This window comes from Daktulosphaira vitifoliae, unplaced genomic scaffold (assembly GCF_025091365.1).
Source record: "Daktulosphaira vitifoliae isolate Bord-2020 unplaced genomic scaffold, ASM2509136v1 Scaffold_1, whole genome shotgun sequence".
Taxonomy (NCBI): Eukaryota; Metazoa; Arthropoda; class Insecta; order Hemiptera; family Phylloxeridae; genus Daktulosphaira; species Daktulosphaira vitifoliae.
The window spans coordinates 22148943-22163358 of record NW_026099572.1 but is presented as its reverse complement, the minus strand read 5'-3'; the positions used below and the strand labels follow the sequence as shown (position 1 = coordinate 22163358).

Here is a 14416-nt window from a genome sequence, read left to right as displayed (position 1 = left end):
CTGACACTTTTATATATATCTTAAATTAAAGCTAATGTAATATACTTTAATTTGAAAAAAAAAAATTTGACCTCTAGATTTGTCTTCACGGCGAAAATGGCTACCGAATGCTATTTTTGTTTGAAAATTCTCGATTTTATTATTTATATAATATGTAACTTTATAATGCTATAACTTACTGAAAATTTAATGGATCCACACAATTTTTTTATGAGAAATAATATTTTTTAATAAACCCTTTTTCATTTGACATACTTTATCTTTATCGAGATATTAATAAGGAACCAGCAGATCAAGTAGCTTTTGGAATAAAACACCAATTTTTTTTAAATTAAACACTATCTAAAGATTTGCATCGAAGCGTTTATTTTTGATAGTGATTTTAATCACTATCAGATATCATTATACTTGATCCAACTATACCACGTCACAACTGTGCCGCGACCCCCCTGTGCTGGGTTTTTTTTTGGAGGTTTCCCCCATTTACGGGGAACGAGGGAATTTTTTTCAATTTTTAAAGGTAATGTCTTCGACTAGATACAATTCGTGATCTTTTGACGTATCGTTGAAAGAAATCCGTTCGGTGAGAGCTGAGAAAAAGTGGTAACAGACACAAAAAAAAAAAAAAAAAAAAAAATTACAAAAAAAGACTATATGCTACATGATAAAAATAAAATCGAAATAACCAAAAGAACTNAAAAAAAAAAAAAAAAACACATCTTAGTAAAACCAATACCTTCTCAGCTTCGCATCGAAGCTAAAATCGGACTTTATTTTGTCTTCATAGAGAAAATGGCTACCGTATGCTTTTTCCAAAAAAATTACAAATTTAAAAAGCGGTAAATTTTGTCAATTTTTTTACTTTTTTTTGTTAAAACTTCCATAATTTTTTCAAAAATAAACAAACCAACATAATTTTTTTTTATACTAAAATCTTAGATATTTATCTTTCATTTAATATCATTTTGTTTGAAAATCTAACATTTATTCTGCTCACAGAGGGGGATTTAAAATGACAACTTTTTCACAAAAAACTAACTTTTTCAACTTAACTTTTGAAAATGTTCCGGAAATACTGCATCCTTTAAACATAAATAAAATTAAAGTTTATGTAATGTTCTATAAAATTAAGAAAAAAAATTTGTTCCGACGACCTATCTTCTAAGCGCAATTGAACCGTATTCAAAAATATACTATTTTTGTGTTAAAATCCTAGGTTTTGTACTTTATTTTATTTTAAAATATCTTACAAGGGGAATACACTGACTTTCATGAATATTATATGATTTAATTGACATTGAATAAAGTTCATAAGACATAAGTAGTTAAACTTATTTAAAGTTTTTTACTATTTTAAAGTCGAAAAAGTAATTTTTAAATTTGAGTTAGCTTAAATAGCCAATTTTATCATGTGTCATAAGCAGCGAACAGTTGCCGAACAGGTAATACTTGTGTTATTCACACTTACGGTACGAGTTTCAGATCCTTCTGTGGGCATTAATATTTTGCATTTTTTTCGAATTAGAATAAAATTTTCAAATCATTTGAGTAGTATATAATTGATCTTTAACGCCTAGGGTACGAGGTTCAAATCCGTTTGTGGCTTCTAAAATTTTGCATTTTTTTTTTTTGAGTTAGAATAGAATTTTCAAATCATTTGAATTTTATCCCATTTAGATTCAATAACTTCAATAAATATCAAGGATCCCATCACTATAGTCTCCCCTCGTGTAAAGAAATTTCTTATTCAGGTTAATACTATTTTACTATGTGGTTTTTTTGTGGCTACGAATTATTTTGTCAACCCTCACTTGACCTACTTTTATCAACGATACGTCAAATGATTACAATTCGTATTTTGTTGAAGATATTACCCTTATAATAATAACATTAATGTAATAATATTCTTCATATATCATTAACATATATTTTATATGTTAAAATAGGAAATTACAATTTTAAATATTTTAGTTGTTATTAAATTAATATTTTAAATGTTATCAACATAGGGCATTATTAAGATATGCCTACCTTAACGGACAATATATGAACATTTGGGCCGATGTAGTGGTCGAATATTTCGTTAATAACGCAGAATATGAAAAATATGAGGCAATTATTAACGATTTAATTGAACGCTCATCGATCGATCTGGAGATTTATTTACGAGAATTGTATGAAAGTCTATTCACCGTAGAGTCTGATTATCAGCATAAACGTTGGCTTGAAGGTAAACAATTTATTAGTAATACTTATGATAGTAAAATTAAAACTAATAGTTATTGAACAAAACTAATTTACTTTATAAAGGTTGAAAATTATGTTTACTTAGATAATTTTAATTGTACAGAAATACTTAACTTATTTACAAGTAGCAGTCAAAAGTTGAGGAATGAATTTAAAAATTGCCGTATGATAGATCTTGTTTGCATGTACAACTTAATTGTATCACGTAAACAAGATGAATGTTCATTACCTATCTTAATTTTATTTGATGTGTTATAATACATACACCACTCATTATTCANGCAAGACCGTAGATGAATATTCAGAGTGGTATTTATAATTTCTAAATAATAAGTTTGTTTTTGTTGTAAGTTTTTTTTTTCATATTTTGTGTATAATATTAATAATAATACATTAATGCTAACATAATTAGCAATTATTTCTAGTGTTATACATGTTAATGGATGAAGTATAGAAACAGGTACAGATCTTTATAGATAGTTTTTTCATATTCATATTCTTCATTACATCGTGAAATTTAACATTTTTACATGTTATAATGAATACTGTACAAGTATGTGCGGTACAAATCCATCATACAAATGCTTTGTGATTTAACCGACAAATGTATAGACATTTTTATTTTAACCATAGTTAATTTTATTTTTTAATAACATTATAATAATTCTATTGCAGTGATTGATAGTCAAAGCAAACCAACACAATTACAGTCCCGTCTTTTGACTTACGTAATGAAATTGAAGCATCAGCCACGTTCCCCGCTTATACAACTGCATATGCTCTANGTTCCCCGCTTATACAACTGTAAATGCTCTAGTAATTTCAGACAATGTACTTACTTATATACCTTTTGATGGAACCATCATAACATTTTTTGCATGTTTCTGTAAACATTTATTATAAACCTCGCAATTATTATTATTATTATTCTAGTTATGAATATTGACGGCAGCGCAATAAAAACGTTGGGCTTGTTGTGGAATCCATGTGATGATTATTATCAATACAAATATAATAACATCGAATCAAGTAAACAATCAATTTCTAAACGTACAATATTATCTACTATAGCGACAATATTTGACCCGCTTGGACTAATTGTACCGGTTGTAGTATCAGCGAAAAAGATAATGCGACAACTATGGGAACTGAAAACGGGTTGGGACGACAAGATGCCCGCACACATTAGTCGGGAATGGGAAACGTATCGTAATGAAGTAGTAGATATCGAAAAAATAAAAATACCACGAAGAATAATTGGTTGTGACAACGTGTGCGACATGCAAATTCACGCTTTTGCGGACGCGTCTATGAGTGCATACGGATCGTGTATTTATTTAATGGCAACAGACACAGACGGGTCGCGTATAGTTCGACTTATTGCGTTAAAATCACAAGTCACTCCGTTAAAAATAATTTCACTCGCGCGACTGGAACTGTGTGCCGCCGTATTATCAGTGTGTCTCGTCAATAAGTTAATTCCAAAGTATAATAATTATTGTTGTACAAGTAAAATATGATATTGGCCAGATTCACAAATCGTTCTGACATGGATAAATTCACCATCCTCTCGATGGAAAACGTTTGTTTCTCACCGCGTCGGAGAAATATATAACACTTATATGGCTGCGCAATGGAAGCACGTACGATCAAGAGATAATCCCGAGAATGCAGTCCAAAAGCACTAACAGAAAATAAATTATGGTAGTGTGCATAAATATACATCTTGTTTCAAATCTAAACCAAAGGTATTTCAACCGATTATGGGCATCTTACCGAGCACGCGAGTTACAAGTTTCGATAAAACATTTTATGCAACTGGCGTGGATTTTTGTGGGCCTATCTATTTTAAAAATAGTTTACGACGGAACTCTACTAAAATAAAGGAATATGTATGTATTTTCGTGCGCTTTTCATGTAAGGCCGTTCATATTGAACTAGTTGGTAACTTAACAACAAATGCGTTTTTAAATGCACTGAAACGAATGTGGTGTCGTCGGGGTATCGAAAAATTTATATATTCAGATAACGCCACAAATTTCGCAGGAAGCAACAATAAATTGAAGGAATTAAAAAATGTATTTTGATCAAAAAAACACCAAGCTGTAAAAAATTGCCTTGCCTCTGTCAATGTGGAATGACGATTCATTCCAGCCCGTTCACCACACTTTGGCGGTTTATGGGAGTCGGCAGTGAAATCAGTAAAGGGACATTTAACGAGAACATTAGGTGAAGCATCACTTACTTTTGAAGAGTTAAACACTGTATTAGTTCGCATCGAAGCGCGTTTAAACTTACGACCCTTGATACCATTATCTACGGATCCTTCAGATCTTAGTGCACTAACTCCAGCTCACTTTCTCATCGGTCGATCATTAATTGATATCCAGACGTTATAAACATCACACCTGGGCGATTAAAACGATGGCAAAGAGTCACACAATTGGTACAACAAGTTTGGGAACGTTGGCGAACTGAATACTTGTCAACATTGCAATCAAAATTTAAGTGGCACACCTCAGCCGATCTCACACCAGCTGTTGGTGCACTTGTCTTAATTGGATCTTATAAGTGTAAAATGGTAGCCGGTATGTTAGCGCGAGACATAATATAATATTGTATTTTTACCTTTGTTTATCTGGTCAGCAATGTGACTATTGTAGTATAAGTCTAATCAGTGTACGTTCCACTGCTGAACCATCAGCGACGCGCTCTAAGTCACATTTATATTTAAATATTTTCATTTAAGTTTAAATTATAAATAAAAATCAAGAACAAATGTTTTGTAAATTTTATTTATTCTGAATAAATTTAATATTTATTACATTAATCTCAGAATTAAAAAATATCAAACAAATTAATCTAAGTGAGCGTTCGATTCATTAACATTAATAATTCCACTTCATAACCAATGGCTATGGATAAATCAATTAAAAATGGAGTAAATTTATTTGATACTTCTATACTCATATTCCTTATTACAATAATGATAATTTTTATATTATAAATCAATATAATTACTAGTTACAATGAACTAAAATCATACTTGTGTTATACTAGAATGTTATTGCCGATTTTGTGAGAACTTATCCCCAACCAGTTTCTTCAAAATATATTGTTCACGTGTTTCAATCAGTGATATCAGGTACATCAAAATATTCTATANACCAGATTTTTATAGTAATACAATTATCATTGTCACTACTGGTCGGTTAGAGGAGGCTTAACCCCTGTTTAATCCCTGTTGACGAAACAGCACCTAGAATTTTTTTTAAATTCATAAAAATATTGATATATTCAAGTAATTTCTGAAATAGGGGAAAAATATAATTAGTAACCTCAAAAATGTTATTCTAGTTGCACCTAAGATGCCTAAGATTACAAAAGGTTAAACACTAGGTTTTTAGAAATAATAGTAATAGTTTTTATTATTATCAAATACACAAATTAATAAGTTTCCTCATATCCTACATAAAATAAAGTTAGTTTATTTTAGCATAACTGATGTGAAATTCTACAAATGCGGCATGTGTAGAATCGTATCCATAAACATGTTCATGGCTATGGATAAATCAATTAAAAATTGAGTATTTTTATTTGATACTTCTATACTCATATTCCTTATTACAATAATGATAATTTTTATATTATAAATCAATATTATTACTTGTTACAATGAACTAAAATCATACTTGTGTTATACTAGAATGTTATTGCCGATTTTGTGAGAACTTATCCCCAACCAGTTTCTTCAAAATATATTGTTCACGTGTTTCAATCAGTGATATCAGGTACATCAAAATATTCTATAATATAATCAAACTCTGGTTAAAATATTGACAGAGGCAGTTTTCAAAATTAAATGTAGTTCCTGTAACGTAGGTATAATTAAAACTTTATATTTCAGTGGCGTAATTAGGGTTTCGTCTGGGGGGGATATACATAAGAAAATTTTTTCCCTTCCAAACGAATAAAAATGTATTTTCACTATATAATTATTTTGAAAATGTGGAGTATAACAACTTTATCTCCCCACGATTACGACTGTTTTATAGTACATAGTATTTTGTAATAAATAATTTTAAACCCTTAAATCTCAAAGCTCTAGCCCCATAACTTCTTTTCCCTTCATAGTACGTGTTTGAGAATAGTTAAAATGTTAGTAATTTTAAAAAAGATAACCGATATTGTTAATGTTCCATTTTATTTTACGTTATTCAAATTGAAAAAGGGTTAGATATATAATTCAAGTTCAACAGTTAACAATTAATTTATTAAATTTTATAAATAATAGTCTTTAAATAGGCCGTTTTTTAACTTCAATGAATTCCAAAAACATTAATAATAATATTTGACATTATTATTAGGTCGATTTCAAAAGTACGATTATGGGCCATATGGAAATATAAAACATTACAATTCTTCAGTTGTTTTCGAATAAATATTACAAAAGTAACTGCACCTTCAATTATTATCTACTCAAAGGATGATATCGTTACATCGCCTTCAGTAATACATTAATTTATTAATTAATAATGAATCTAACTTAGACTAACATAAAAGCAACCACAAAGTAGGGTAATTAGGCCCTCCGAACAACAGTTGTTTCTCCCCTTATCATTTGTGTGAATTATGATATTCATTATTTATCATAAAATATTATAGAATAAAATAAAATGTTAATGAAAAAAAATTTATAAGGTGATATTTTATCATAAACTATCTATTTAATCGAAAAATAAAAATAATTTAGTTAAGTTTTGAAGTTAATTAATACAAATTTCTACTGGCTGATGGTGTGTTAGGGATAATTTAACAAAATTTAAAAATGAATATAACTTCGGCCCTAACTATAAGGATATCAACTTTACTTTTTCAAAAGGAGACATATACATGGTATCCCATCAGGTTATGACATTTTTAATAAACTATGACTCAGAAAATATTTTGTATTAATTTTTTTTATATAAATTTTTACAGTTTATGACTACGTTAAAAGCACATTTTATTATTTGTCTCTAATAAACAAATGAATAAATAAATATTAAAATTTTTATATTTTAGTTTTTCAAAATTTGAAAATAGCTCTTTTTTAGTAATGTTCATGCAAAAAAATTAAATGGGTTATAAACATCTTTAGGGCGATTATTTTTTGAGCTACAAGCATTTTAATACGTCAAGTGGTTATATTGTACGGGAGTAGTATCCATTATAAAAATAAACTACAAGCAAATTTCCCGACTGGCCATTTTCCCTAAATTCTTTTCACTGATCCATTTCCCCATTATTCATTTTCCTGAATGGACAATTATTGTTATTTAAATTTATTATGATAATAAAAATGGGATTAAATATACACCAGTATAAATTTTATCCACTCGCCTGATTTGTCAGTTAAATTTGTTCTACCATATATAGGATGTTTAGTAAGTAAGGAAACGGGTTTCTATCGTTCTCATTGTAACAACTGACCTGTATCTTTACATACTGAATACTCTGTGTATGTATTAAATAAGCTAATTAATTATAACTATCTACTTTATTTATAAGTTAATGATATAAATAAGAAAATAACTGTCTCATAACATTTTGACCAGTATTCCAGAAATTATTGACAATTTAAAGTAACGACTGGAGGTGAGGATTGTGTTGCTTTTATTTGATTAAACATCTTTCGGCCATACTCTTCCTCTCACTTACATATAAATATGTCAATAATTTCCGAAATACTAGTCCAAAAGTTATATCAAACAGTCATTTCCTCAATTTGATAATTTTAATAAATAAACTAGTTATTCATATATATTAACATAAGAAAGTATAAAGTTGATACATTTCTAATGTATTAGAATAAAATATAAAAAATAATTAATATTACCATTACTGTATTGAATTGAGTAAAATATGTTACTGAAATAAAACAAAAAAATTATTATTAATATTTCTTTTTTGGTTAAAATAAGTTGATTGTAATCAAAGAATTACTCAGTTACATACTAATTATTCTTAAACTAGATTATGAACGTTATTTTTATAAATATAATGTTTATAATGAATAATTTAACTACAGTCTTAACTAAATTTTCCTATTTTTGATAAAAAGAGAAGTTTCTAGGTAAAAGGCACAGAAGTTATTCCGTGCACTATCCAGGCTCATAACTTAAAGCACACAAAAAGTTTAATTTAAAAATCTGTCGCAAGACAAATCAAAACCAACTAAGGGCAGTGTAGTGTATAAAGATAATAATGTGTCTGTTTGGATATTCACGTACATGTATAAAATGTTGTTCTAAAAGTATTAATATAGAGTTGATCTTATGAAATTAATCAATTGGAATTTTAGTGAAAAATACATATAAAATTTAAGTCGTAAGTTAAATTATTGCTGAAACTTATATTAGACAAATATTCGCAAAATTATTTTAGGAAAATGTTTTAAATTCCTTTAATTGTGGTTCAGTAAAACTTGTAGCTTTAAAATTTAGACGGAATTAGATACTATGACGTAGTTATTACTTTTAAATTTATATTTTTCTGAATAATTTTTGTTTTTTCATAAGAAAATCGATTTTACTCAATTTCATATCAAACAATTCATTTTTTTTTTGAATACTAAGTCTAAAGTTATGTTTAAATTAATACTGTGACAATAAATCACTTTTTAACTGTTTAAACACATTTTTTTCAATAGTGTTCAGTATAATAAATGTTTATATAAATAAAATCTTACATTAAATATCTAAAATTTATTATAGTGTAGTTTTGAATAAGTACTACTTTTAAGAAGTTTATTATTGATTAATTAAGATACTAATAATGATTTTTTATCAATATTGTGTGTTAATAGTCATCTTTGGGATATTTTGTAATATACAATTTATCACTTGTAGTTATTTTAGAGAGGCGGCAGGATTTATTGATGAACTTGAAGAAACAGAAAAACTTGAAGTAGCATTGAATCTTGATACTGGATTTTCTTATAATACTAACCCTGAAAAGTTTGAAATGGATTTCGATGATTGGAAATATATGATTCTCGAGAAACCTGAACCAGGATATAAAACATATACCAAAACAGAATTTATCTACAAAGATCTTTATTGCGGTGATTTATATAATTTTTTGCAATTCATAAACTCCATTCAATCCTTAATAGAATATGATTCTACTTATGAATACGATCTTTTATTGTTGAATGAATCAATTATTCAACAAATGCTAGCTGTACAATTAAAGGTAGATGTACTAATACAATATTTACAGCCTTTTTGGAAAATGTACATGTTTGCAATTTATATAAAATACCAATCGAATATTTTATCGATGAAATCACATGTTATGACAATTCTACAAAATATAAACAATTGTTTATCGTTTTATACAACTAATAACTGTCGAAAAAATAATAACTACAATGTAAGAGATGAATTTTACGCACTAGAAAAACATGAGAATATTTCAATGATAGAAAAAGTAAAGACAGTAATGGTAAATAGAAATAATATTAATAATATTTTACTGCACGGTGAAGAAGTAGAAGATTGGGTTTCTCTTAAGATAATTTATCTTCACGATATTATTCAAAATACAGATATGTTGAAAACTATAATAATGGATTTCGGTGAACAAAGTGAGAAAACTTACGAAGACATTATCAAAGATATTAATATTGCATGTCAAGCCGCAAAGAATTATTATTGGTTTGATATATGGATTTCTAAAATTAGAGTTTATCATGATAAAATCTTTAACATTTTTAGAGTCGTAACTTTACATTTAATTAGAAAGCATTTAATGTATTTAAGAAATAAGGATGGAAAAATTATGATTCAGTATAATAAAGAAATGCGTAATTTCTTGCGACATAATAAGTATACATTTAATTTGTTAATTCCTGATTTTTCAAATTTCCCAGCTTTGTTATTAATTAAACCAGGAAAACACTTTGAATACTATGATGATGTAAATAATAAAATCATCGGAAAGGTTGAATACATGATAGAAAAATCATTTGTTGTTGAGTCATTTGAAATATTACAAATAGAAGTAAATAACGAAATATATAACATGAATTCAATTGAGAAAACTAATGCATTAATGAAATTAGTTCAAATAAGCAATGAAAAAAAAGAAAAAATAGAGGATTTTCAAAATATCTCTGATAACATAGGCTTGAATGATAATTTCGAAAGGTTTAATATATTTTTAGAATATTTTAAAAATATATTTAAGCATAAACTTAGAGTTTTATGGTCGTTCAAACAATTTAGTTCGGACTACAATAAAACTAAAAGTCGGAAGCGGCAAGAAGAAAAATTTCTTGACCTATAATATTATAATTGTTGTCATAAATCTTAATCTAAATTTAATTTTGAGTGTCCAATAATATTAAAATTAATAATGTTTGAACGGTTAAAGGTTTTTATTTTACCAGTTAAATTATGAAAAATGATCCATTGTACTTCGAGTATTTAAATTATTTAAAAAACTATGAATTCATAGATTTTGTTCGTATTATGGTTGACTAAATAATCAAACTTATGTAATTTAAAAGAATTAATTATAATATTTCATGCTTATAACATAAATTATTTTTATTACATTGTAATGTTATATTATTACTTATAATAATGATCACCAAAACAGGGTTCTCTTATTTAAAATACAAAATAACCAGTTTATTATGGGATAAAATCTAATTATCGTCTAATTTATTTGGTCTTAGAATATTTTTATTTAAAACTAAATGACACTTAGAAATATTAAAGTGAATTTTGTTTTGGTGAATATTTTAATTTAATTTAATTTGTTCATTGAATAATAATGTTTTATTTTTCTTATTATGGAAATAAATATCAAATTATATTTAAAACATTAAATCTTATTTTAATTATTTTATTAGCTTCGATTTTACTATGATGTGTTTTTTTATAATAAATCTAACACAACTTTAAATTTTTATTTAAAAGTAAAAATCTATTGTGAGCTTTTCTTTATGGGTAACATATAACTAGCTTAGAACATATTTCCAAGCTTATGTGTATTGGGTAGCTAGTCTTTGAGCTTATGTCACAGGTAAAGGGGATTCGAAGGATTTTTCAATATCCTTTAGGGATGGGGTGATTGGGAGATCGTGATAAGGTTGAAAAACTTTGGATAAATGTTCACTAGGGTGGTTCTTAAAATTAATTTAGTAAAATTTAAAAATTATACAATCTCAATTAGTTCCAATATTAAAAAAATGAGTTACACAATGTTTCAGGTAAATCAGAAAAGATTAACCCGTGACACAAAAGGCCTAAAGTTTGAAAATTCAAAAATTTTGAATAACCGTACATTTTTCATTGTTTCTTTTTAGTGCAGCGCGTGATATAATGGAATCAAAACAAAATCGTAAAATCAAATGTTTAAAATTATATTCTGAACAATCTTTTGATTTACTTATTATTTACGTATAAAAAGTCAATATATATAATTTTGTTGTTAAAAACTCACAAAATAAAGTGAATGTTAGTTGTAGTTTTTCATCTCGTGGTAATTTTCGTAAAATATCATAACATCAATGTATAATCTTGAATAAACTTTTATCAAGCCATCAAGTCACAATTTATTACGAGAATGACTAAAAAGACGATGTATACTTTATCAAAACCCTTACTAATATTTGTCCTTACTATACATTTGTCTGGTTATTGTTTTCATTAGTTCTACTGCGCCCTTATGATCATTTTTAGATCGTATACATTTTAGTGTTTACAATAATTTTCATATTTTTAAATTTTTTTTAATACATATTAAAATGGCCTCACAGAAAACTTTACGAAAAGATACATTTATATTTTTGATTGGTTTCCCATCAAACCAAATTATTGGTAGTAAATCACTGTCAATAAGACAAGTACTATCGGTTTTTTTTTTAATAATCGTCATGTTAACCTGAGTATACTTGAAAGCTCTAAACTGACAATATGTTATAAACAAAAAAAAAAGCGTAATAAAGAAAGGGGAAGAACGAAAGAATAGAGTCGTATCTCGGGGTCGAACTTTATTTATTTATCAAATAATAAAATATCCCTACCTCATTTATTCTTATTTTTGTTTATTACGTGATTTTTTTTAGAAGTAAGACATGCAAATTAATATTCGCACTTACATTTATTTCCTTTAGTAATTGATTGAGTTGGTTTTATGGTGATTTCTTCTTTCAGTGTTAACAGTCGTTTATACTGTCTTGCGTTTATTTCGATAAATTAGTATCTCTGTGTATATAAATCGTAAAAAAGGGGATTCTCTACAATGGGACCTGCGTCAATTATAATTTGTCAACTTTTTTTTTTATTTTCTTTAAATTCCTTTTATATTATACTATGTTTTTACTAATAATATTTTCGATGAATTCCCTATGTCGATATCGATATTCTTAAAATTTACTCTGAACTAGTCAAAATATAATTATAAGAATATGTCTATCTATATTCAAAATATAATTAACAAGACTGTGGTGGCCCAGCGTTTTTCAGCGTAAAGCCTTGGCTGGCGCGGACACAGTTACCTCGCTAATATATTTTAAATATTATTTCAATACACCTTTTACTATCCTTTACGTCAACTGTCTACACGTTACCGAAAGGTATTTGGTATAGTCCTTTATGGCTGGCGGGTACACACGCAGAGAATATTTCCAAGATGTAGTTTCCTATCTTACGGACTATATATTTTATGATGAACTCTACCCGGACTACTAGCTCTAGAACTGGCTTGTCGACGGATATAGCGCACTTCAAAAATACTCTTTTTATAAGTTTAGTACTACTCTGTACCTCAACTGCCTACACGTTGCCGAAAGGTAATTGGCATAGTCCCTTAGGGCTGGCGGGTACACAGGCATAAAGTACTACTACTAAAACTAATTAATTCTAATCACAAATTATGCTTCTTCAGTTAGTTCGGCACATTTAAGGCTGTTCATAAATGTAGGGCACAATAAGCTTTATTATGAATATACGATAATGTAAAGGCTATTATGACTGTATAAATAAAATTACGCTTCTTCACTCTTTTCGGCACATTTGAGGCTGTCCAGAAATGAAGAGCACAATAATATTTAAAATTCTCATATATTACAAACTATGTCTAAATAAATAAAATTACGCTTCTTCACTCTTTCCGGCACATTTGAGGCTGTCCAGAAATGAAGGGCATAATAATATATAAAACCTTTATATAAAAAATAGAGATAGTGTCTATTTGTCGTGAGAACATTAGGTGATAATAAAATAAATAAAAACTTGTTCCTGTGTAAAATATCAATAAATCATCTAAGACAATGTTCACCACTTAGGATGATACATATAAAAAAAAACTAAGTTACAGGGACAAAATATTTACTTATACTGACGCAGATTCCATGTAAGAGAATATTTAGAGGGTAGTCGTCGCAGTCGCTGCCGCAGAAAATCGTCAAAAGAAGTCCAGAGAAATCCAAAAGAAGAGGAGGTTTTTACGAGAAAAAATGGCTTTTTATACGCCGGATGAAGTAAGCCAGCGATCTCTATTGAAATTCCTAAGATGTTGGATAATTATTTGTGATTGGTTAATTGTGATATAAACCCTGCCGTGGGCGTAGTTAATGAATTGTAGGGGACTGGTTTGAAACATGTGTTGATAAATAGTTATTTTTATTACCCTAAAAGGGAAACATTCCTTAGATGATTTTTGGCTTTATTCATATATATGTGATATTTAGTATATGTGTTAATAATTATACTACAAATAAAAGAGATAATTATTATTTGTCAAAAAGAGCATATACCTATCAGTTCTGAACAGTATTGCATAAAAAGATTTCAAAAATATTACGATGAATGGAGAAATTTACAAAAACTGCAATACAGAAAATCTGACACTCAATCAAAAAAAAAATGAAACATTTAGTTCAAAACTAAATGATTTGTTTGTTATTGCTCAAGTTGATGCCCTTAATTTAATTTCATTACAAGAAGATAGAGATTTTTTATAAATGCAAAGACAAAAAGGACGTCGTGGTATTATGTTAGGAGTTGACATGAATATTGCACAAAAAGAAAAAAGAGCCAATGACAATTTAAAGATGTCCGAAAAAAGACGTAAAAGAAGCTATGACGAGATACAGTCATTGAGTAAGTTTAAT

The 14416-nt window shown here is 27.7% G+C and overlaps 1 protein-coding gene and 1 long non-coding RNA gene across 3 annotated transcripts in view; one reads left to right on the top strand and one right to left on the bottom strand.

Annotated features, from left to right (window-relative positions):
- The window catches only part of LOC126908154 (uncharacterized), a 41181-nt gene extending 30086 nt beyond the window's left edge, over positions 1-11095 (top strand). The window contains exon 3 of the mRNA XM_050690095.1: positions 10440-11095. Coding sequence (XP_050546052.1) covers positions 10440-10578 — 139 coding nt within the window. The 3' untranslated portion in view covers positions 10579-11095. The remainder of the gene's footprint in view (positions 1-10439) is intronic.
- On the bottom strand, positions 5412-8961 carry LOC126894835 (uncharacterized). Of its 2 annotated transcripts, none has more exons than XR_007701518.1 (4): positions 8764-8961; positions 8126-8157; positions 5940-6053; positions 5412-5506 (listed from the first exon to the last, which is right to left on the bottom strand). It is a non-coding gene; the product is annotated as an uncharacterized LOC126894835 (long non-coding RNA). The 2 variants fall into 2 exon arrangements; XR_007701519.1 differs by lacking the exon at positions 8764-8961 and adding an exon at positions 8520-8644.
- Positions 11096-14416: the final 3321 nt, after the last annotated feature.